Below are 22,956 nucleotides of genomic sequence, written 5' to 3'. Positions count from 1 at the left end.
TCAGGCGAGGATATCCTTTTCCATCTGTCTTTCGAAATCACAGTCGCCTAGCTAGGGCCTGTGACCACGAGAGGAGGCAGTGTCGCAGGTTGATTACGTTACACCCAAAGGTTGCGGGCGCCCAGTCGGTTTCTAACGAGAACTTGAAAAAACGATTGGTCCTAAGAAAAGGAGCCGCGAGACCCTCCAACTACCCGAGGAAAACAAGTTTTGTCTGGCAAAGTTCTCGGTCCAAGCGACCCGCCACCGACCCCCAACCGTCCCTCCCCTCACCGCGTCACGACCCTCCCGAGTGCGCAAGCTCCTGTCAAACGCGGTGACGGAGGCCGAGAAGAAAAAAAGGCGGGAGCCACCAATCCCAGGTGGAGCAAAATGGCGCGGGAGAACGAGATGCAGGAGTTCATCCGTAGCTTCTTCCGAGGCCGCCCGGACCTCAGGTGCACTAGAGACTGGAATTGGGGTTGGAAAGGGCAGGGGCGGGACGGGGACTCCGTCTTGACACATGTCTCCGCAGCACGCTCACGCACTCCATAGTGCGGCGGAGGTTCTTGGCTCACGCGGGCCGCGACCACCTGGAACCCGACGAGAAGCAAGCACTAAAGCGGCTGGTGGAGAAGGAGCTGCTGAAAGTGCAGGTGTGGGCGCGAGCCTGGGCCGCGGGAGGCGGGGTTTGTTGCTGAGGAGGAGGGGCCTGGGATGGCGTAGGGAACACAACCTTCCTACACGTTTTGACCTCTTGCGCCCACGCAGGTGGATGAAGCAGGTGCCAGAGAAGAGAGGCCAGATCTTGCCAAGAAGGCTAAGAGGCCTCCCACCCCCAGCAGTGGCCCTGGGAGAAAAAGGTTCCGTTTCGATTCGGAGTCAGGTTAGTGACTTTTGTATAGTTGGTTCATTCAAAAAGTATCGTGCATGCATTATATCCCAAAGCATTAGATGAGGGTACGAGGCCAGTGAGTCAGGAACCAGGAATAGGGTGGACCGATTGATAGCTGTGTTTTCTGTTGCCCTTCCCTCCATCTGTCAGAGGTAACCAATCCCAAGTGGAGGGAGAAGGGACAGGAGGAACCCATCCCAACCTTCTTTTCTCTCCATATTCCAGAGCCCAGCTCTGCAGCCTCCAGTCCAGACTGTTTTGGCCTCTCAGCAAAGAATGGGATGGCAGCAGAAGTCAGTTCAGCAGAGGAGGAGAGTCCAAAGCGAGCCTCAAGGAAAGCAGTTGAGGAGAGCAGTGATGAGGAACAACAGAGGGACCTGGCTGCAAAGACTGGATTAGAGAGGGAGGTGAAGGAGAGCAGTGGGGAGGAGGAAGAGGGCTCTGCCAGAACAAGTAAGGTCTCAAAGGAAGAGAGCAGTGAGGAAGATGAGGAAGGGGACGAGGAGGAGTCCAGAGGCAGGATTGGGAAGAAACCTGTGACAAAGAATAAGCAGGCACCGGGCAAAACCTCAGCCAGTAGGAAGCTGGCCAGGGAAGAGAGTGAGGACAGTGAGGAGGAACCTGCCCAGAGGACAAGAAAGAAGGCGGAGGGAAAGAAAGTTGCTGAAAGCCACCAGGAAAGTGCAAAGGACAGTGAGGAGGAAGACACCATAGCCAAGAAGAAAGAGAACAGAGAGAAAGAGGAAAAGGATTGGAAAACTGGAGCCCGGGGCAGTGGAGGGAAAAAGTCAGCTTGGGAGGAGAGGAGCTGCGAGCAGAAAAGCAGGGCAGCCAGGCTACTAGGAGACTTGGGGGAAACAGAGGAAGAAGAGGAAAAAGCAGCAGCAGGCAGTGGGGATAACAGCGGGGGAGATGAAGAGCCCCTGGTGCAGAGAAAGAGCAAGGACAGGACCCCGCAGAAAGGTGGGAAAAGGCAGAGTGGAAGCAGCGAGGATGGGGAAGACAGTTGGAGAAAGGTGAAACCAACTGCTGAAGGTGCTGGAAAGACAGCCAAAGCGGGCGGTATCAGTGGTGAGGCGAGTGACTCAGAGAGGGAGGTGAGTGACAGTGAGGCAGAGGATAGCCCTAAGGGGGAGAGGGGGAACCGCTCTTCCAAGAAAAGCTCCAGGAAAGGCCGGGCACGAAGCTCCTCCTCCTCTTCCACAGATGGCAGTCCGCAGTCCAAAGGCAGGAAGGTGAGGGTGAAGATGGGCTGGGAGGCCACCTTTAGGGAAGACGGAGACCTCGTCTCAAACTCTGAAGGTTTGGCCTTCAGCTGCTGTTTTTCCTTGCCAGGCTGGCTCCGGTCGCCGTGGTGAGGACCACCCAGCCGTGATGAGGCTAAAGCGCTACATTCGGGCCTGTGGTGCCCATCGAAACTACAAGAAGCTTCTGGGCCCCTGCCGCTCACACAAGGAGCGCCTCAGCGTCCTCCGGGCAGAGCTGGAAGCCCTGGGCATGAAGGGTGAGGCCGGGTGTGCCCTGGAGGCTGTGGGAGAGGGCCTTGGCTGCTGGGGAAGAGAGGATCATGAGCCTCTTCTGCCCAGGCAATCCTTCCTTAGAGAAGTGTCGGGCCCTGAAGGAGCAGCGGGAGGAGGCGGCTGAGGTAGCCTCCTTGGACATTACCAACATCATCAGTGGTTCAGGTGAGGGATTGCCTCCCACTCCCCAAGAGGTGGGGCTAGGGTTTTCTCAGACAACTGATCTCCTGCTTTTCCTGCCCCCCAATCTAGGTCGGCCACGCAGACGCACAGCTTGGAACCCTTCAGGAGAAGCAGATCCCCCAGGGGAGCTATACCGCCGGACTTTGGGCTCAGAGGATGAACAGCCCCGCCCCCCACCCCCAGATTGGTCACATATGCGTGGCATCATCAGCAGTGATGGGGAGAGTAACTGAGCTCACCTTCCCCAGGAGGCTTTCCACTTGTAGAAAGCAGATATGCTGCCCGCCAACCCCCCACTCCAATCTGTGCCTGCAGAGCAGAAGCCGCTTTCTTCAGAGGACTTTCTTCAAGGACACAAATTGTTGGGATCCTACTTCTCAGCTTCACGTTCTCAGTTTAAGGTGTTTACAGGGATTATTTTTTAAGACTCAATAAAGGAGTTGTTTGAATCACTTGGTCAAAACTGGTCCCCACTCGGGGGGTGCCTGGCTTAGTTGGGAGGAGCAACTCTTGATCTCGGGGTCATTGAGTTCGAAGTGTAGAGATTACTTAAATAAGATTAAGTGACTAACTCTCGGTTTGGGCTCAGGTCATGATCTCATGATTCATGGGATTGAGCCCCATGTAGGGCTCTGTGCTGACAGAACAAAGCCTGCTTTAGATTCTTTCTCTCAAAATGAATAAATAAACTTAAAAAATAGTGAAACAAAAAACCGGTCCCCTCTCTTACCCCTATACCATGGGCCAGGAAGATGAGTAGCCATTGCCTCCCTACCCCACCCCATTCCCTTTCATTTCCCTCAGGTTCTCCAAAGGAAGTCCCAGCCTCCAGACCCTGCCATCCAATCTGCCACCAGGCTCTATCAGAGAAGAGGGTGGCTCCTACGCTTCTTCCTCCAGCCTGACCAGCAGGGCCCTCATTATCATCACGCTTTTAGCTATCAAACCTAATGCCTACTTGGGAGGAAGGTCTGAGTAACTGGCCTTAAGAAGAATGTGAGGAACATAATTTTAGAACTTGGGGACAGCTGGTGTATACGTCTTCCTTTTCCCCCTGGAAACAGCCATTTAGTCCCTGAGCCAATTCTTTTAGCCTTTAAGGGGTGGGTACAGGGCGTAGACCTGGTCAGGAGTACCCCAGGCCTCTGGCTACAGACTGAGCCAATGAAGTCACTTTAGGACTTTGGTGGCATTCTTGCTGTTGAGATTGCTATGAAGATACAGGCTTGGAGCTGCCAGGAGCCTGGTGTGAAGCGAACCTTTTGAAATCTTTGAAGTCAAAACAAAGGGAAGCAGAAGTCAGGAGATGGATGACCTCCTTTAAAGTTGTGGATCCAGTCCTACCCGAAGTCATTAAAATCACTGAAATTTTTAGTTACACATCCCAATAAATTCTCTTTTTAAATACAAATGACACTATCACCTCCCACGAACGGTCCTTAATACACACTTTAGACAGAAAGGGTGAGTCCCGGGGTCTGTTAGAATAACCAACAGTTTATTAAAAGCTTGCTGTGGGGCTCTGTGCCAACCCCATAGCTGGGAGGGGTTCCCACGACTGCCCCCAGGTCTGGAAGCAGCCCCTTCCAAGGTCCTTCCCTTGTTCCCCTGCCCCAGCTCTGATCTCAATAAAAAAAAAAAAAAAAAAAAAGAAAGAAAGAAAAAAAAGAAAAAGAAAAAAGATAAAGGACAAAACGGCACAGGACGTCAGACAGCAACAGGGGAATGGAGAGACCAGGCATCCTGACCCCAAGACAACATCCTGATCCTTTCCTAGGAAGGCCTTTTCCTTCTGTTCTCCCCACCCAGACCTGCTCTGCCACACCTCAGGTCTGGGGGGCCTGGCATCCCCAGTCCATGGCCCCATTACAGGGGGTAGTATAGTTCTCTGAATATAATATATCTAGACCCACCCTTCCCCTCCCCCAGGGGACCAGATGAATATTTGACACGCACATCTCCCTCCTTTCCCAAGGCTGTGATGGAGAGAGACCCTGGCACCATGGTGGGGAGGCAAGGGCTCCTGGTCAGCCTTGAGGCACCGAGGCCCAAGCTGGCCCTGGGCCACTGGCCAGCCCAAGAAGCTCATGAGATGAGGAGGTCTAAGGGGAGCTGGAGCCAACATCCTGTCCCCCACCTGTGGGTGGACCTCAAGCTTACAGCCCTCCAGGAACCGGCTCCACCCACCCCTGCCCCTGCCCCTGCCCCATTCATCTGCTCATCCACCCTGCACTTCAGGAATAGAAGTGGGAGGAACCATTGAGGATGTGGGAAGCGACACTGGTGCTACGGCTCAGAGGCCCAGGCACTGCAGCAGCAGGTGGGCCCACGTTGTCACTGCCACTGCCCCTGAGGCTGCCCGCCGCAGGGGCTGAGGGCTGTTTCTTAGCAGCAGCAGGGCTCCACCACGAGGTGTCCCACTCTGTGTGGGGGGCCCCAGCCAGTTTGGGGGACCCGGAGGAGCCAGCAGAGAGGGCTGACGCCAGGCTGGGGGGGGCATGCCCGGTGGAGGAGGGCCATGGCTCCAGTGTGCCCCTGACCGGGGAACAGGACGGGAGGGCCAGGCAGGGGCAGGAGGTGGAGCAGGATAGCCCTGTGCAGCAGCCTCGGCTGGGATGCCCCCCAGAGCCATACTGGAGAAGCCCAGCCTCATGCTCTCAGCATCGAAAGCCTCGATCTCACGGGCCTGCCGCTCGAGCAAACTCCGGATTCGCTCGGAGCGCCCTGTCTGCAAGGCCAGCAGCTCCTCTTCCACCTGGGACACCCAGAAAAGAGGTTAGCGCATCCGGGGGCAGGAGGTGGGGAGCCTGCCCTCCCCAGCGCCTCTTGGTGCCGGAGCCCCCTTACCCGCTGCTCCAGCAGCGCCCGCCTCAGAGCCACCCTCTGCTCCAGCTCCCGCAGCTCCCGCTCATGCTGGCTCTCGGTGCGGATCTTGATCTTGCTCTGGTAGGCGTTTAGCAGCTCCAGCTCCTGCTGCAGCTGCTGCCGAAGGGCCTGGAATTCTGCCTCCTGGGTCTCATCAAGCCGTAGCTGGCAAACAGGGAGAACTAATTTTAGGGGCCTCCTCCCCCACCCCCGCAATCCTCCCCTGCCCCAGGTAGGCCTGGGCCCTAAGGTTTCAAGAAGCAGCCAGTCTCAACATCTATCAAAATGAAAGGTCGCCATACCCTGTGACACAGCAATTACACTTCCAGGAATTTATCCCCCAGGTATACTTGCACATGTGCTCGAAGGTGTTCACTGAAGCGTTGTGATAGCAAAATACTGGAAACAACCTAAATGTCCACCAATAAGGGATGGGTTAAATAAATTATGGTACGTCCATACCATGGAAAATTCTACACTGTTTAAAAAATGAGATAGGTGTACTGACATGGAAAAATGTCCAAGAAATACTAGGTGGAAAAAGAAGAGAGCAGTATGTACAACACAATCCTACTTTTGTTTATAATTTTGTGTAATCTTTCAAATATGCATAGGGAAAAAACCTAAAATACAATTATTAACAGTTAACTGAGATTGGGTCAGAGAATGGGATTGGGTGAGAGAATGGCAATGAATAGGGGCACTGTCACTTTTTACGCTATGGGTATTTTTTAATTGGCCCATTCCAGTGTTGTTGTGTGATCACTTTTAGAACAGCAATCTTCAAAATCCTCAGAAGTCTGGGTAAATCGGCCCAAGGGCCACGATCATTTTGATTTGCTCCCTGTTCACACATTAAACTAACTCAGGCCCAGGAAACAATTATAGCCACTCTTTCCTTGGTGGTTCTTGGTAGAGTAGTCAGGCTGGCTTTGTCAAGACCTTAAGAAAATACTCAAGAGAGATAAAAAAAAAAAAAAACCATTGTGGAGAATACTAACAGTGGGAGAGTATCCAAGTTTCCCCCAAGAACAAAAGCCCCATCTTTCCCCGCACTCCCCCACTTCCAACTTCCCATAACCAAGGCGGGAGTACAAAGGCCAGCCTCCACCACGCTCCCTCCCTGGACCCCAGGCCTCACCGCCTGCGAGCTGAGCATCTCTGAGATGGACTGGTCATACTGCTCGGCTAGAATCGCCAGCTTGCGGGTCTGTTCTTCCTTGAGCCGCTTAAGGAGGCTCTTGTGCTGAGCTTTGGGTGTGGTCTCCAGCAAGTGTGCCCGCAGGGCCTTGTACTGCCGAGTCTGGATCTTACACGTCTCCTGGAACTGCTTCTTGATCTGCAGCTCCTTAGACTATGCAGTGGACGGACCAAGGGGAGATGGGGGCAAGGGAGAGGAGGAGGAGGAGGAGGAGGAGGAGGAGGAGGAGGAACAACCAGGGGAGAAGGGGAGAAGAGAGAGAGGAGGAGAGGAGACAGAAGCAGAGACAGGGAGAGGGAGAGAAACAGAAAACATGTTAGACAGAGGGGGCGGGGGGAGCTGTATACAGACAGACATGGAGAGATGGGATTGTGCTGAAGAGAGATCAGGAAGAGTCTCAATGGGCAAGAGATACAAGTAAACAAGAGCATGTTCCAAGAGCATGTTCAGGGTTGGGTAGAAAACACAAGAAACAGCAGGAGAATTCGTGGACAGAGAACTGAGAATCTTTAGGGTACGGAGTACACACAAGAAGCTCTGACCATGCAAAGACAGAGGAAATACAACCCAGAGACAGAAACCAAGTGAGCAGATACAGAACGTGCACAAGAGTGAGAAAACCAAGTCACATAACACACCCATGGAAGAGAGCGACACAGCTAAGGAAAGACAGAGAAAGTCCCAGGTTCAACACCTTAGGGTGGGAGGGAGGGAAGGAGGATAAGCTCCGAGCTGAGAAATGGATAAGATGGGGTAGCCCCATCTAGGGCCACGTAAGGGAAAGGGGCAAAGGAGGTGGCCAGAAAGGGCCTGACAGGTTCAATGGGCCAGCAGCTGCTACCCTGACCAGATCTCCAGGTCCCAGCCCAGCCCCTTAGACACTCAGCTCCCACTCCAAGCCCACAACCAACCCCATTTCCATGCCCCCACTCTCTGCCTGGCCCCCCAAACTCACCACCCCCTACTGTAGTTTGCAGTCCCTTCCCCAAGCCCTCTAGGGTAAAGCCTAATTAATGCCAGGGGAGATATTCAGTTCCCAGAAGGGAACCACATAGGGAAGGGGCTGGGACAAAAGGCAGGTTATAAGGACAAAAGGCCCCGGAACCTAAGGACACTCTCTGGAAAAGAACCCACCAACAGGGGAGCTGTGGGGCCAAGAAGTTCTGTGGAAGCTCAACAGGGGCCCAGACCTCTGAGCTGGTGGTGGTCATGGTGCAACGAAGCTATGAAGGCAGAGAGGATGAGGCTGAGGAGTGAAAGGGGTTAAGATAACGTAGATGGGGGTGAAGAGGTCATGGAACTGGGGGCCAAGGGTCCAGACTGGGGGCATACCGGGGAGGCTAGGCGGCAGGACAAAGCAGACAGAGGCAGCCTGGGCCAAAGGTACAGTTCCGCTCAGATATTTTATTTGTGTTTGTCTTTTTCTTTTTTTGGTGGGGGAAAGGGGACAGGTTGGAAGGGAGACAGAAAAACAAAATCAAAGAGAGAAAAAAAAAACATGACTTCCCACCCACTGCCACCCCTGGCCCCAGGCCTGAGTTGATGAGGGTGAGGATGAGCACACACACAGTGGGAGAACAGCAATAACTTAGGGTGGGGAGGAGTGTCAGGAGAACACAAAGTGTAACTTCCGGACTCCTGGTGGAGGAGGCTGCCTGTCTAGAGGTCCAAAGGACTGGGCTGAGGTGGGGAAGTGTACTAAGGAGGGAGGGGTGAAAGGGAGGAGAGGACTGGAACTGGAGAAACATCACTGAGTAGTGGGAAATAAAGTGCTCGATGCTCTAAGATTCAGGCAGGGGAAGAGCTAGTCGGTTACCTCCAAGGAGGCAGGGCCCGGGACTGGCGGGGTCGGGATCGCCGCCCAATTAGAGTCCCGGGCGCTGATTGGCGAGAGGCAGAGGGCACTAGCCGGCGTTGGCTACGGGGCAGCAGCCGGGGGATACGGCTGGGCCTCTCACCTCGGAGCAGGCCCCAGCTGGCCAGTGTGTGGATAGCCCAAGGGGGCAAGTGGGAGGCTAAACCCTGGCTGGCCCGTGCCAGGCGCCAGTTCCAGCCCTTGCACAGGGTCCAAAACCTCGCCAACAGGGCTAGCGGGTGTCGGGCAGTGCGGGGATTACCCCGCCGGGGCCCAGGAACGGGCAGACGGCTGCGGAAGCCATCCTTGTTGGTCTTGGGGTAGAGTGCAAATAGGCCTCGGTCCCCCACAGCTCCACAGCCCTGTAGGGCACAAAAGGCCACAGGCGACAGGCGCAGCAGAGCCCGCAGCCAGAGTCGAGAGATGCCCCGGCGCATCCGGGGGCCCTGCTGCCGCACCCATTTGCCCCCAGCTGCCAGAGCTGCCAGAGGTAGAGCCAGGCCTGGCCAGGCTAGGAGCCAGGCAGCCCCAAGGCCCAGAGGGACACCCATAAGGCCACGGCGCCAGCTCAAACCCAGGACAGCCCCCAGTGCAGTGCCCTGGGCCAGGAGGAGGAACAGACTGGGGGGCAGGTGCAGAGCTGTACAAAGAAGTAGGTAGGAGGCCCCCAGGCCCACCAGCCCGACCTCAAGGGCCAGGAGCGCTGCCTGCAGGCCACCCCCACCCTGGGCTGCCAGCAGTGGGAGCAGCAGCAGAAGTAGCAGGGGCAGGAGGCCAGAGGAGGATCCCACTGCAAAGGAGAGGCCAGCCAGGAGGCCATGGGACAGGAGTCCAGGGAGCTGGCTAATAGGGCCATGCCTCAGACGTGTTGGAGGGGGTTCAGGGGGGATGTCTGGTGAGGGACAGCCATCTCCAGGATCCCTCGGGGTCCTAATTGGCGCCCCCTCTTCCTCCTCCTCATCTTCCTCGGGGACTGGGGTCAGCGCTGGGCCCGGGATCCAGCCAAGCTCAAATTCCTCATCCAGGAGGCTCCCGTCCTGCTTCTCCCATAACCTCCATTCCCCAGCTGCCTCCTGGCCCACAATGCTCCTCTCTTGGGGCGCCAGGGATGGGACCCTAAGCTCTTCTATCTCCTCCTCAGGCAGACCCCAACCTTCCTCATCAATCAAACTATGTTTTTGTGGGTTGGGAATAGGGGTTCCTGATTCTTCCCCCAATATCCTCTGTTCCTCTGGCTCCAGGGTAGCCCCTTCCTTTCCCAGAATCCTTCTCTCTGGAACTGCTTCCTCCTCCTCCTCCTCTCCCAGAATTCTTTGGTTCAGGACTGCCTCCTGGCCAGATGAGCAGGGCTGCTCTTCTCTAGGGGTGCCTGTGCTGGGTGGTCCCAGAGCCCCAGGAATGGGGAGCGGGAGGCCCGGGGGACGCTGGCCTGCACGTACTTTGAGGCTCTTGGGCTGCTGGCGAACCTGGGCTGCATGCTTCTGCCGCAACTCTTGCTCACGCCGCTTGTTGTACTCCAGCTGGTTGCCCAGCTCTGTCTGGTGCTGCAGGCGGGTGAGTTCGGCCCGTGTGCGCTGGACAGCCTGGAGCTGCCGTAGCTCCAGCTCTCGCGTGGCCTCATGCTGCCGCAGCAGCAACGCACACTCCAAGTCCTTCTGGGTCTGCTTCTTGTTCAAATCCTGAGGCAGAAGGGAGGCAGGGCCCAGAGCTCAGTCAGGAAGCCTTGTTGGTGTCAAGAGAGCCCCAGAACTCCCTGGCAGAGGGAGCTGAGCATGGGGAGCTGAGGGGTGTAAAGGAGCCAAGCTGCTGGCTGGCCTGGGAATGGAAGCCCAGGGAGCTCTAGCAGGGTGACAGGCACGAGGAAACAAGGGGTGTGGAAGAGAAGCCAAACCACAGCACGAAAGAGGGTAGAGGGAAAAATAGGTGCCTGTGCTGTGGGGAGGGGGATGGAGGGTGGGGTGGCCTACCTCCCGCAGCAGGTCCTGGTCCAGGCTGTGACGGGCCAGCAGCATCTTGCGCTTATACTGGCGACACTGAAGCTCAAAGTACTGACGCTGTCGCCGCAGCAGCCCCGCCTCCTCCTCTGCCTGGCACTGCTGGAGTTGCTCCTTCTGCCGCAGAAGCCACTCGGCCTTCTCCCGCTTGGGTGTGCTGGGGTTCTCCTGGAGCTCCTGGGCAAGGCCATGGGGAGGGCAGGGAGTCAGGGCACCTCACCCACCACAGGCCCTGTCCGTTGCTGCAGCCCCACCTCACCTCCTTTAGCTGCTCCTTCCGAAGTTTGTAGGTTCGCTTCTGTGCCTCCAGCAGGGCCGCTAGCTCTTTCTTCTGCTGCCCAAGGATGTGCTGCTGGAACTTTCGCTCCTCGGCCTGGGCGGCTCGTGCTTCCTTCTCACCAATGGCCTGGTGCCGCCGGGACAGTTTTTCTGCCTCAGCCCCAAAGCCGGCCCGCTGTGCCTCAAGCTCCCGCTGTAGCCGTGCGCTATGCTCCTCACGTTCACCCCTCAGCCGTGACTCCAAGGCCAGCAGCTGTTTCTGGTGCTGTCGTCGCATCCGCTTATAGCCACTCAGCTGCTCCCGCAGGGCTGAGTCCTGCTCATGCTCCTGGATCTGACGGCTGACCTGGGGCAGGACAGAGGATGAGAAGTGGGGCTCAGTCCTGGCCTCATCTCATTACTCACACGGTTTTCATGCTCTATTGGTGAACACGGATTTCAGACTCATGGGTTCGGTTCTCATTTGGTGCCTTCATCACACGTAGCCCCTCTGAGTCTGCCACCTCCACTGGATGATGGAGATACAGTCTATTTCACACGCTGATATCACTGAATGAGTCGATAAAAGGTGCCGCGCGCAGGGCCCGATGCAAAAGTGGCAACAATTCAGGTTAGTTCAAAGTCAAACATACCTGGGCCCAACCCCCAGCTTGGTCACTTACTAACCAGGTAACCTCAAGCAAGTTAATGACACTAGCCTCAGTTCCCTTATCTGCTAAGGTGGGACAATACCACCTCCTTATAGAAAGCTGTGGAGATTACGCCTGATACATGCATAATAGCGTCTAGAACACTCTGAACTAACAAACACTGTTTTTCTTCCCCTTCAGCAAACACTGAGGACTCATTACAGCCCAGGTATGCAGCTGGGATCTGGGCCCTGAGATGTTGGGAGTATCAAGAACACTGGGCCTGGATGTCCACATCTGAGGTTTGGAGCTCAGGTCCCATTGTCAAGTGAGCACAACTCCAACTAGTCCAGGTGGCCAAGTCCCTGGAAATCAGGGACCGGAAATCAGGTCCAGGAAACCCTGGACCTCTCTACACAGTACAACAAAGCACTAAGCATCACAGGATCTGAAGAGCTGTCCCATAAGAATATACTAGACCAATCACTGGCCCATAACGGAATTAATGTTGGTGTTTGCAACTAAGCAAGAATGAAATCTAAAGGTTTACTCAAAGTATGGATGAAAGACTGTGTTTTATGAAAAGTCTACCCATCTTTTCCTGTGAACTGAGAAAAACATTACCATGACTTGATCTTAGGAAAACCAGTCTTGCTTAATTTGAGAATCTGAAAACCACCAAAGGTGTTTCGGCAAGTGCCTTGGACAAGCAGAATGTCTGAGTCACCACTGCCTCATCTCTCAACTGGGATCATACCCTCTCTCTCCAGAGGAGCTGGAAGGATGAAATACTCAGGCATGTGTGTGAGCCTGAGAGCCAATCATGGTATGAGGCAGACACTGGCCACTATTCCTGCCCTCCAGGAGCATAAAATCCAGCACACCTATCATAATGTCATTTAGAAGCACCACAGCACAGGGATGTGATACACCTGGCTGGTCAAGGGCCTGGGAAGGCACCCCAGGACATGCTACTTAAGCCTAGCCATGAAAATGGAGGAAGAGTTTATCAAACTAGGAATACCCACATCGGGCAATGTGACCAAAACAGTCCGTTGGGAGAAGAGAATGGAGAGGGTCAAGGAGAGGAGTAAGTGAAAGACGGCAACAAAAAGTGAGAGCGGAATCTGAACTTAATCCAGTGCCAGAGGGGAAAAACAAATCATCTCTGGACTTAAGAGTTTGGGGCATCCAGGCTGAGGGAGGATGGCTACACTTACCAGGGAGGCAGTACGGATGGTGGCAAAGTGATCCCTGTTGCGGCAGTAGGCCCGGCGGCGGGCAGAAGAGGTGGTAGAGGTGGGAGCTGGGGCTGCGGGTGGCTGGAGAGGACCTGGGGTCATCTCCGGCTGGTAGGGGTCATCATACAAGTTGTCAGAACCCTAGAGGAAGGGAAGGTGAAAGGGATGCCCAAGGTTCAGAGGCCACTGGGCCCAAGAGGAGATCCCTGGAGACCCAGTCTGACTTAGAGGAGGAGCAATCACACTTGGGAGGGAGAGCTGGGGCTCGGCCTTGTCACCATCAGGCCTCCTGAGGGTGAGCTGCGTACCGGCAGTCGGTGGATGATGGAACTATGGGAGGTAACTGTATGCTCCCCTTCTTGCATCATGGCCATCTCTCGGGCTTCAGGGCCTTCCTCTTCCTCCTCTTCCTCTTCCTCCTCCTCTTCTTCCTCCTCGTTGTCCGAGGCATCAGCTAGGCTATTGACTGAACTGCTCTGGCTGGAGGCGCTGATGGACATGCTTGGCACTGAGTGGCTACTCTCTAGACTGGTCAGCGTCCCAGCCCGGTGCATGTAGGGCTCGGCCTCCTGTGGACAGGGCGCAGGCTGTTGGGCAGGGAAGGGGAAGGATAAGGGGTATGTATATGGAGATAGCACAGGGAGACAGAGGGCAGGAGGAAGGAGAAGGAAGGTGAGCCAAGCAGCTGCTAGGAGGCAAGCAAAACACAGTGGGGAAAAAAGGGTGGCAGGGTAAGCTGGGTCACCTCCTCCTCCTCTGGGGCTTCAGCACCAGGGCCATTGGGTGCTTCTTGGAACAGTATCTTCTTCATCTTTCGGTACTGCAAATTGTCCAGCTCCCGCACGGCATCCTTGGTCCTCTGGATCAGGTCCATAATGACTGTGGGTGGCCGCTCCCGGAGCACAAAGCGGTGCTGAGGGGAGAGAACACTGAGGCCTGCTGCAGAGCACCTACCCCCACCCCAAATATCCCATGGGCCCTGACACTCCCTCTGGCCTGAGGAACTTCCCTGGGGCCCATGCCCACCAGGAGCTGATGCTGGCCTTGTGCTAGGTAAGCCCTGCCCCCACATTTTCACCACCCAATCACCCCTCCCCAGACAGGCTCCTGTTCCTCCAAGCACAGCTGACAGACAAGAACAGTCAGGAGATCTGGATTCTAGTCCAGGTCCTCTATCAACATGCTGTGTGCCCCTGGACATGTCATGAGGCCTCTCTGGATTTCATAAGGTATCCCACAATTACAAAACAAGTAGGTCAAACTAGACTGTCTACATCAGTTCCCAACTAGGGCTCCTTAGGCCCCACGGATCTGTGAAGGGAATGGGGGCCCCTCTACTTTTGATATCTCAAAACACACCTAAGGGAAATCATACATTTACCCATGACAAGGCTACCCAGGCTTTTGGCTTGAATTACATCAGATCAGTGTGGTAACCCTGGTTATCGCACGCAGACCAGAAGCTCTGGCTGGCAATTATATACGTCTTTGATTAACAAAAGATGGGAAAACAAATTATTACTTAATAAATAAAGACAGTCTGGTAGACAAAATCTTGCAAAACACAGAGTCCATTGGGCACTGGGAATGCAGGTGGGAATTCATACATGAAGTTCTTGGTGGAGGAAGAGCTGGGAATCACTAATTTCACTGAAGGGTTTTGTGGTTCTAACAGGCAACGGTTCTAGGAGAATGCTAGGCCAGTGAGCCCTTACCTTCAGAAGAACCTCTGAGGTTGGTCTGTCTTGAGGGATTTTCTGAAGACAGGAGTCAACAAAATTCCGGAAGTACTCAGACCTAGAAGTCATGGGAGGATGAGGAAGTGGGGGGAGGCCATAAGCCAGGCAGCCTTACCCTATGGCCTAACCCCTGGGCCCAGGAATCCCAGTCCTCACCAGTGTCCTGACTGGAGCACGGGGGACTCGTTCTGTGCAATGTGGTATAAGGCACTCATCGCATTCATGTTAAACAGCGGTGGTTTCCGTTCCGCTACAGAGAAAGGTGAACAGGGAGAAGGTGAGAGGTGGCAGATGGGCAGAGGAGTGGAATGGAAATCAGAGGATTTGGGTTCACACCCCAGCTCCCTGACTTCCTTGCTGTATGGCCCTGAGCAATTCTCATCATCTCAATTAATTTCCTCCATAAAATGTAACACCCATCCTCTCCCCTGTACACAATGGAATAGAGATCAAAGGCAGAAAGAAGCAGTTATCAGCCCAACTAACATTCTATTAGGTGCCAAGTAAGAGCAAAAAACTTGCTAAGTGTTAAGGGAAAGATAAGGAAAAACAAGAGACAGGCTCTGTCCTCAAGGAACCTCTAGCCTAACAGGAAAGATTAAGTAAAACTCAACAAGTACTATCAAGTTACAAGAGGGAGACAGAAAAATGGTTGGGAAGCTGGGAGTGCATGTGGGTTCTCAAGCTGGTAGGTGTGCAGGGGATTAAGGGCAGGTCTTTTGGAAAAAGGGATATTGGAGCTGGGCCTTAGATTAGAAGTTGCAAGCCAGGAGTTCCTCGAGGCCCAGACAAATGTTTTGTTATGTTTTTGGCCCAAATAGCAATTTTTAAATTACATTCCAACTTAGCAATTTAGTAATAATAACCTAAATGTCCGGTTTCTTCTAAAAACTTAGATGTGGTGAAAAGGAGCCGACACTCATGCATAACGATGGGCTAGAGCAAAGCAATAGCAGTCTCCAGTTTGCCGTAATCTTTTTCACATTACTTCTTTGATACGCACTATCTGCTTATAACCAGGACTGGTGGTTTCTTTTCAGTAACAGAGAAATATTTCTCGGCATCCACATCTCTACCAAAAAGTAGGAATAAAATGGACAGCTCTATATTTTTCTTCTACCTGGCTTGTTCCAATGTATTTGCATCACCTGCCCAGCTGTGGTCTCGAGTGACAAATGCACGTATGTATGTGGACATGGAGGGAAAGGGTGTGTCCAAATCTCGGACTTCGGGCAGAAGACAAAATACAAACCAAGTTAAGAAAGTGGAAAAGTTCATGACACACTCAGGGTGTGGAGCTTACAAAGGTGAGAGCCAACTTTCAGAAAGCGGGGCTTTTAGCTTGGTGGAAGGAAGCGCAGGGATGGCATAGGTCTTGAAGGGAATGGGGAGCACTGATGGCTCTGAGGAGGGGAGCGAAGCAACAGCACCCGGCTAGGGCAGATCTCTCTGACATAAGAGAGACTGGAGGGAAGAAGAGACTGGAGGTAGGAAAGATCATGGCAGGAAGTTGTTGATAAGAGAGACTAACAGCATCTCTTTTCTTGGGCAACTGTCTGTGCCGGGCACTGTGTTGGAGGCTTTACAAACATTACCTCACTAATAGTTAATTTCAGTAGCATAGGCTGGCAGAGACGAGAACCCGGACAGGCTTCAAGGCCTCATGAACTCACGTGAGCCTTACTCTCTGGCCTTATCATTCACTGCTCTTTACATGGCATTACCGGCAATATTTCAAACAACTGAAGCCAGTCTCAGCTCCGCATGCCTGCTCTTACCTATCTGGAATGCTCTTCCCTATAGTCTTTCAAACAGCTATTATCTACTTTATGGTTCTGCTTAGATATCTGCTGTAAGATATTCCTTAGCCCCTGAAATAGATCAAGTCTCTTGCTTTATGGTTGTACTGCTCCTGTAACCTCCATTCAGCTTCTGTCCCAGTAAAAGAAAACACATCTGTTTCCCCAACTGGAACGTAAGTTCCACAAGGCCAAGAACCTCATTCATTGCTATACCCCCAAAACCTGCTAGCATAGCGTGGTACAAAGCTAGCACTCAAAAAAAAAAAGTAAAACTAGAGTAGTGGACAGGAAAAGAATGCTCTGATATCCTTAGGTCTAAGAACTGGCAGGATTTGACAGCTGCCTGACTTGGGGGTCAAGGGTACAGTCAAAATGGACAGGAGCTTGGAGGCCTGAGGATGAAATGGTATGGGGATGGAAAGAGACAGAGAAAGAGAAAGCAGTGGAGAGAAAAGAGGATGAAGAAACAGAGGATGTCGTCCTTACCCAGCTCGATGCAGGTTATCCCCAAGGACCAGACATCCACTTTGCCATCGTACTGCCCCTCATCCATTGCGAGGATCACCTCTGGAGCCATCCTGGGAGAATGGTCAGGAGAAAGAGGCTTATCACCTGCCCAGACTCTGCCAACTATTGCTCCCAACATCCTAGGGGCTCCCTCCACTCACCACCATCCCACTCACCAGTACGGGGTGCCCACAAAGGAGTTGGCGGGTGCCATGATAGATGCAGAGCCGAAGTCCCCTAGCTTCACCAAGCCTGGCTCTGATAGCAAGATGTTTCCAGCCTTCACATCCCTGCCGGAGATGAAGCACAAGGATGAGGCATACATCTCAGGAAGGCTGGGCAAGGGGCTTTAGCACCAGGTTTCCAAGAAGGCTGCAGCCCAGCTGAATAAGTGGTGTAGAGCGCACCCCCTCCCAGCCATTGTCAATGTTCCTTGTACCTATGGATCATGTTGTGGGAGTGCAGGTAAGCCAGGCCCTGAAGGGCCCCATGGGTCACAGCTGCAATCTCCACCTCCTGAAGGGGCTTCTTGTGCACTGGGGAGTGAGGGAAAAACATCAAACTGAGGGAGCCCAAGGGTGGGGCTGGAACAAGCTCCCCTGATCCCTTTCCCTACAGCTTCTTTGCTCTTCTCACTTCTCCCACTTGTTGGCCAAAGAGCCACTTACCTTCTAGAAGGTCAGAAGCTGAGCCCAGGCAATACTCCATCACCAGCTAAGAAAGGGTGAAGGGTCAGAGATAAGCACATCTGGTCACCCCTGGCCCACTTCTCTTGGGCAGAGATCCAAACAGAGAGCTTCTCTGCCTATCCTTCACTCAGGCATTACCTCCAGGGTGAAGACAAAGAGGAAGGACAACTGAGAAAACATGGTGGTGGTGGTGGGAGAGTTCCTAGTCAGGGCCTCCCCTAGGAAGGGGAGACAAGATACCACAACTCCCATCTGAATCCTTTCAAAGCCCCATTATATCTCCATTTCCTCCAGCCCATATGCCCCTTTCCAACTACTAACAGTTTATGACTCTCTTCAAACCAGCCTCTCTTTCTGGAGACATTGTTGTCCATGGGTTTGCCTGAGGACTAAAGAGGTTGGGAGAGACTTCCTCCCTTCCAAGGTCCCCATAATGGCACCTGGAACAGGGCCCACTAAGAGACTGGACCAGGACAAGGATGGGGGCAAAGATCAGGCCAGATTCAGTGGGCTAGCTCACCCAAGCCGTGTGCTCCCTCAGGTAACAGCCCCGGTACTGAATGGTATTGGGGTGCCGGAGCTTCTGCAGGAACCGCACCTCCTTGATGATGTCCTGCCACTTCTGAGAGGAGGTCAGGGGAGAAGAGGTTTACTCAGCCCGCACATTGAGCCTGGGGTCCCCTGCTCTGTCCCTTACCATTCTTGTCAAACCTGACCCACCTCATTTGACTGCTTCCCACTATAGGACATCTTCTTGATGGCCACCACCTCACTATTCCGGACATCTCGGGCCTAGAAGACCAGACCAGAAGCTGGTGAAAGCCCTTGGTGAGAACTGGGCAGCAGGAAGATTTTTTGGCCCAAAAGGAGAGGGCGGGAAAGGCTGGTGTGGTACGGCAGCACAGAAGGAGGCTTGGAGGTCCACAGGGGGAAGAAGAATGCAGTGCCCATCCCTATCCCATTTTCCTAAGCCCCAACTTACAAAGTACACGGCTCCAAAGCTGCCATGGCCAATTTCCCGGAGATCAGAGAAGAGCTTTTCAGGGTCATCCTTGAAGAAGAGCTCAGCCACATCAGGGTCCTTCAGGCTCCCGGCCCGGCCCCCAGCTGGCATGATGGCCCCTGGGGGCCCTGAGAGTGGGGCCTGACCTGGAGAATGAAGAGGGGACCCTTACAGCGAAGATGAGACACTCAGAGAGAGGCAGGGACCCCTCAAATTTCTGCCTTCTCCTCCCCTAGTTCCCTGATGAGGGGGAGGCACCGCTGAGGAAGGGCAGGGGGGAGATTAGGAACAACATCAAAGCTCCAAAAAAATGAAGTTGCCCTAGCAACCAGAGCACGGGGGCCGGGTCCCTGGAGTCCCTAAAACTGCTAGGAAGACTGAGAGCTAAGCATCCTCACCACCCCCCTCAGCCAGATCCATTTCCCTACAACCCCCCTACTTCTCCCCTCAAGAATAAAAGATCCCACCTCCTAGACAGAACCCCAGATTCCCAAGTGTCCTGTCCCACAAGTCCCATACCCCAAATATTTCCAGGCACCTTCCTGTTCCCCTTGGCGTCGAGGCCCCCTCCTCCCTCAACCTCTCACACCCTGGAAGAGAGCAGGAAACGGCCAGGCCGGAGGTAGTGGAAATCCGGCCATTGTTAGAAGTGGGTATTGGCCCAGAAGGGCCAGAAGACTTGCTCTCAAAAAGAGCTAGGGACATTGTGGCAGGGAGGATGGGAAGGACAGGGACAGAAATGGTGGCTGGCTTTAGGGACCTCTCTGTGACCTGGGTTGTCTTACTTGACCAGTCCAATTGCATATGCATCACACACAGGTACAGGACATTTGTGGTGTACAAATAACATTTATTGACATGTACAGTAAGCACCTTACATGCATCTCTCTCATTCAACCCTTGCCACAACCTTGTGAGGTATTACTATTGGGGTACCCTTATCTTGCAATGAGGAAACAGGCTCAGAAAGGTTAAGTGACATCCAAAGCTGGTCCTCTACCACTGTTTTTAAAACAGCGATATGAAACAAGCAGGGCAGGATAGTGATCACCATTTCACAGATGAGGTGACTGAGGCATAGAAAGGAAGGAGGACTTCTTCAAGGTCAGAGAAGAGGACCTTCTCTCCAGTCAGGCCTGTGTGCTTATTACTCTCTTAGCCCCCTCCTGCAGGAAGCCTCCCTTGACCACTTCAGCCTTTGGGGAGAGCTCCTAGAGCACCCAGCCAAACACCCAGAGAAAGACCCTGCAGTACCTGGTAGCCAAGGACCCCGCCCCTTTTCCCCAGGGAATGCCAGGCCAAGCTCCTGGCTAAGCACTTGTTGGAATTTAGGCACAAAAGAGCCTTCAGCAGAGCTGGACTCCTAGGGCAGAGTTCTAGCTCCTTTAAAGCACCTAACAATTTAGCATGTAATTATATTCTGTCGGGCATTGTTTCCTGTTGTGTTGTTAATTTTGTCTCAGCCCAACTGGAAGCTGGAGGGCAAGAAGTAAGCTTGACTCTCCGGTGGGCCCCCAGGGTGCAGAGGGCTCAGAATAGCCTAGGAGATTGATTGATTGCCCTCAGCCAAGCCCTCAGCAGCTCCCAAGCTGCTCAGAATCGGCCCCCTTCTCCATTCTCCTGCCAGCAACCCTGCCAAGCACCCCTCACCCCCACCACACACCCACACACAAAGGCAGGTGCTCACAACTTGCCAAAGGAATCTTCTTGACCTCTTTACCAGCACCCAGCCCAGAATGTCAACCCAGGACCATAGGCCACATGTAAGGATGCCAACAAAATATCACACGGGGCCTCTTCCTCAAATAATGAACATTTGAGCAATTACCAAGGTCTGTGCTAAATCACAGCCACCTTCTCAAGGGACAATGTTATCACCATTCTGCAGATGGGGAAACCCAAGTCTGTCTGTCCCTAAACTACACTAACAGTACACCTCATCGGCAACATACAGCAACAGGGTTTTGAGTAAGTTCCTTATGCTTGGTCTTCTCTTCAGTAAAACGGATTACAGCATAGGACTGTTGTGAGATTTTTAATGACATCTCATCCTTAAGAACACTATGCAGACACTCAGCATATGGATTTTTCCTTCCCTGCCTCCAGGGTCACCACAAAAAGGACTTAAGACTTTGGGGATCATCCTACCCCAGCAGCTTGGCTTTAACTGTGAAGAGACACCACTATGGCTATCATTTGTCAAAAGACAGAACCCTCTCAGGAACCTAGACCAAAGACTGGAATCAGGGTAGAGATGAAGGTCACAGTAGGGAGAAAAATCCATGAGACAGAAGACAGGAGCCAGAGCTTCCCATCAGGGAAAGCTTCTGAGTACAGTCCTCCTAAAAAGGAAGCTCTTCTCCCCACCCCACCCCCCATTCTTCTATCTCACCCCAACTCATTCCCCTTTGGACCCCTGGCCAAGAAGAGACGGCAAGAGACAGGTATGGAGCAGGGGCAAAACTTCATCAAGAACCTGGGTTCAAATCCTGATTCTGCTACTGTGTGACCTTGAGCAACCTCTCTGAGCCTCAATATTCTCAACTGTAAAATGGGAAGACGGCAATAAAAGAGGCCCCCACAGGGTGAATGGGGGGGGTGTCACATGAGAGAACAGATATAAAACACTTGTAAATGACAGACCGCTTGACAAATGTATCACCATCAGCAGGAGGTTGGAAGGTAACAATACAGGTGGGGGAAAATATTGCCAGGCATCCCCAAACACAAATGCACACACACACTTCCTTCAAAGGACAAGAAATCCAACCAGATCATGCCTAAAAAAAAAAAGCTAAGTGGACCCATCATAGAGATCAGAGGCAAGGGAATCAACACCCCAGAGCAATCAGGAGAAAGAGGTATAATGGAGAACAGGTAGCTGTGAGGGACAAAGTGAACATGGGAGAAGAGCAAAAGAGTGCAAACCCATCTAATTAGCTCAAGCACCTTAGGGCGTGACCCCCATGACATCAAAGACCCTGTCACCTGAGGTCCCCCATGAAACAGATATTATGAAGGAAGAGGAACAAGGTGGCAGCAGAAGGCACGGCTAGCCAGAGGCTGACCACTGGCCCACTGGGCTTCATCCTGAGGAGAGGGCCTACCCAGGCCCAGTTCCTCAAAAAGGAGCACGCGTTCTTCTCAATGCTAGACACAGGGACCCGCGCCCCTGCACCCCGTCTCACCTGGTAGGGGTCACTATGGTGCCCCAGCGCTTCCGCCTCCTCCTGGGGTCCTCCAGCGGCTCTGCCAAGCAGGGAGAGGGGCAAGGAGACCTTTCCCCTTGCCACCTCTTCCTCGGCTTTCGCCCTTCCTGAGGGGCGGGCCCGGGAAGCCTCCCCTGGAGGGGAGGGGGTGACAACCTGATCTGACCTCGCGGTCCAGTCCTCCTCCTCCGCGAGGGCGACAGTTGCTGAATCCCGGATTTCTGATTGTGGGGTCTGAACCCCAGATATTTGAACGAACGGAGGCTGAATTTGATACCTGAACGCGTGGGGAATGAACCCCGGATACTGGTGCACGCAGGGACCTGAACCCGATATTTGAAATCCTATGAAACGGAGCCCCAGGTTTAGAGAGGTTAGGACCCGAGTCCTGGATATGTGGGATCTGAGGGGCTGATACCCGGATATTTGAGAAGCGAGGAGTCAAGCCCGGAAATTCACGACGGAAGGGCCTGAGCCCCAGGTCTTCGGCCACCGACAGGGGGCCCACCCCGAGGACGTCCGGCCGCACGGCCCCTCTCACGCCGGGGTCCGAGGGTGACAGCCCTCACTCCCGCCCCGGTCTCCTCCCTTTCCCCCTTCTTCTCCTGAGGGCAGCTGAAAGACTGTAGCTAAGGGCGGTCCCCGCGCCTTCTCTCCCTCTCCTCTTCTCAGCCTCAGCCTCTCTCCGCACCACAGCCCCGGTCTCGTCCCGGTCTCCCTCTCTCTCTTCCTCCCAATTCCAAGATGGAGACCGGGCGGGAGCGCGCAGGCGCGGTGGGGACGCCGGGCCAAAGGGGGCGGAGCCCTAAGTGAATAGCCCCGCCCCTCTATCCTTACTGCCGCGGCCAGGGAGATGTGCAGCCACCAAGCCGGAGTGCGCGCGCGCCCCGCCACGCGGACCCTGGGATGGAAGGAGGCGGGGAGAAGGGCTAGGCTTGAAGGGGGAGGAGCTCAGCGCGCAGTCCGACAACTGGCGGTGGAGAGGGCTTTGGCGCATGCGTTCGCTCCTCCTCAGCGCAGAGCCCGAGCTTGTTGCTAGGGGAAGCTTTGAGGGGGCGCGAGTGGAAGGAAAGAAGAAGCCGTGATCTGCGCCTGCGTGTAGGGTAGCTGTTGGGAGGGGCAAGGGAGGGAGGCTTGCTGGGCTCGGAAAAGGCGGGAAAATGGACTGCTCTGGTTAGTAACCATACAGCCAGGACGTGGGCTCCTAAGTTCGAGGAATCTGCTAGGAAAACTCAGTCTGTCAAATCCCTTCGGGAAGCAGGCATCTCACAATTGCATGACCTGCCCAAGGTCACAAAGCCTTTATGTCAGAGCATCTCCATGACCATACCCACCTAATTCTATCAACTAGTGGGAACTATCAACC

The 22,956-nt window shown here is 53.9% G+C and overlaps 2 protein-coding genes across 7 annotated transcripts; one reads left to right on the top strand and one right to left on the bottom strand.

Annotated features, from left to right (window-relative positions):
- The first annotated feature begins 326 nt into the window (after positions 1-326).
- On the top strand, positions 327-3,026 carry HIRIP3 (HIRA interacting protein 3). Its single transcript, XM_043560116.1, has 7 exons — positions 327-437; positions 515-635; positions 751-865; positions 1,100-2,109; positions 2,210-2,378; positions 2,461-2,559; positions 2,647-3,026. Exons 1-7 carry the CDS (start codon positions 373-375, stop codon positions 2,808-2,810), a joined length of 1,743 nt encoding a protein of 580 aa, XP_043416051.1. The 5' UTR covers positions 327-372; the 3' UTR covers positions 2,811-3,026.
- A 1,028-nt stretch (positions 3,027-4,054) lies between these two features.
- Positions 4,055-22,360, bottom strand: TAOK2 (TAO kinase 2). Of its 6 annotated transcripts, none has more exons than XM_043560113.1 (19): positions 21,570-22,360; positions 18,361-18,527; positions 18,099-18,170; positions 17,899-18,000; positions 17,358-17,403; positions 17,129-17,225; positions 16,866-16,979; positions 16,669-16,760; positions 14,537-14,630; positions 14,357-14,438; positions 13,387-13,554; positions 12,950-13,210; positions 12,621-12,782; positions 10,752-11,117; positions 10,466-10,669; positions 9,938-10,177; positions 6,584-6,796; positions 5,425-5,607; positions 4,055-5,332 (listed from the first exon to the last, which is right to left on the bottom strand). In XM_043560113.1, the coding sequence occupies exons 2-19, from the start codon at positions 18,490-18,492 to the stop codon at positions 4,871-4,873; spliced, it is 3,090 nt and encodes a 1,029-aa protein (XP_043416048.1). In that variant the 5' UTR covers positions 18,493-18,527; positions 21,570-22,360; the 3' UTR covers positions 4,055-4,870. The 6 variants fall into 6 exon arrangements, with proteins under 6 accessions (XP_043416048.1, XP_043416047.1, XP_043416050.1 ...); XM_043560112.1 differs by having other exon boundaries at positions 12,950-13,228; positions 21,570-22,338; XM_043560115.1 differs by lacking the exon at positions 4,055-5,332 and adding an exon at positions 5,745-5,852 and having other exon boundaries at positions 5,516-5,607; positions 12,950-13,228; positions 21,570-22,338.
- Positions 22,361-22,956: the final 596 nt, after the last annotated feature.

Source organism: Prionailurus bengalensis, chromosome E3, assembly GCF_016509475.1.
Source record: "Prionailurus bengalensis isolate Pbe53 chromosome E3, Fcat_Pben_1.1_paternal_pri, whole genome shotgun sequence".
NCBI classification, from domain to species: Eukaryota; Metazoa; Chordata; class Mammalia; order Carnivora; family Felidae; genus Prionailurus; species Prionailurus bengalensis.
Note: the sequence above shows the minus strand (reverse complement) of the source record. Positions and strands in the feature narration are given on the sequence as shown.

Coding starts and splice junctions, on each gene's coding strand:
- TAOK2 (XM_043560110.1), bottom strand. CDS start 18,492: ATGCCAGCTGGGGGCCGGGCCGGGAGCCTGAAGGACCCTGATGTGGCT. Junction 16,761..16,865: donor TTTGTGGGCACCCCGTACTG/GTGAGTGGGATG, acceptor CCATTCTCCCAG/GATGGCTCCAGAGGTGATCC. Junction 11,118..12,620: donor CCATCCGTACTGCCTCCCTG/GTAAGTGTAGCC, acceptor GTCCTGCCCCAG/GTCAGCCGTCAGATCCAGGA.
- HIRIP3 (XM_043560116.1), top strand. CDS start 373: ATGGCGCGGGAGAACGAGATGCAGGAGTTCATCCGTAGCTTCTTCCGA. Junction 438..514: donor CGAGGCCGCCCGGACCTCAG/GTGCACTAGAGA, acceptor ATGTCTCCGCAG/CACGCTCACGCACTCCATAG. Junction 866..1,099: donor CCGTTTCGATTCGGAGTCAG/GTTAGTGACTTT, acceptor TCCATATTCCAG/AGCCCAGCTCTGCAGCCTCC.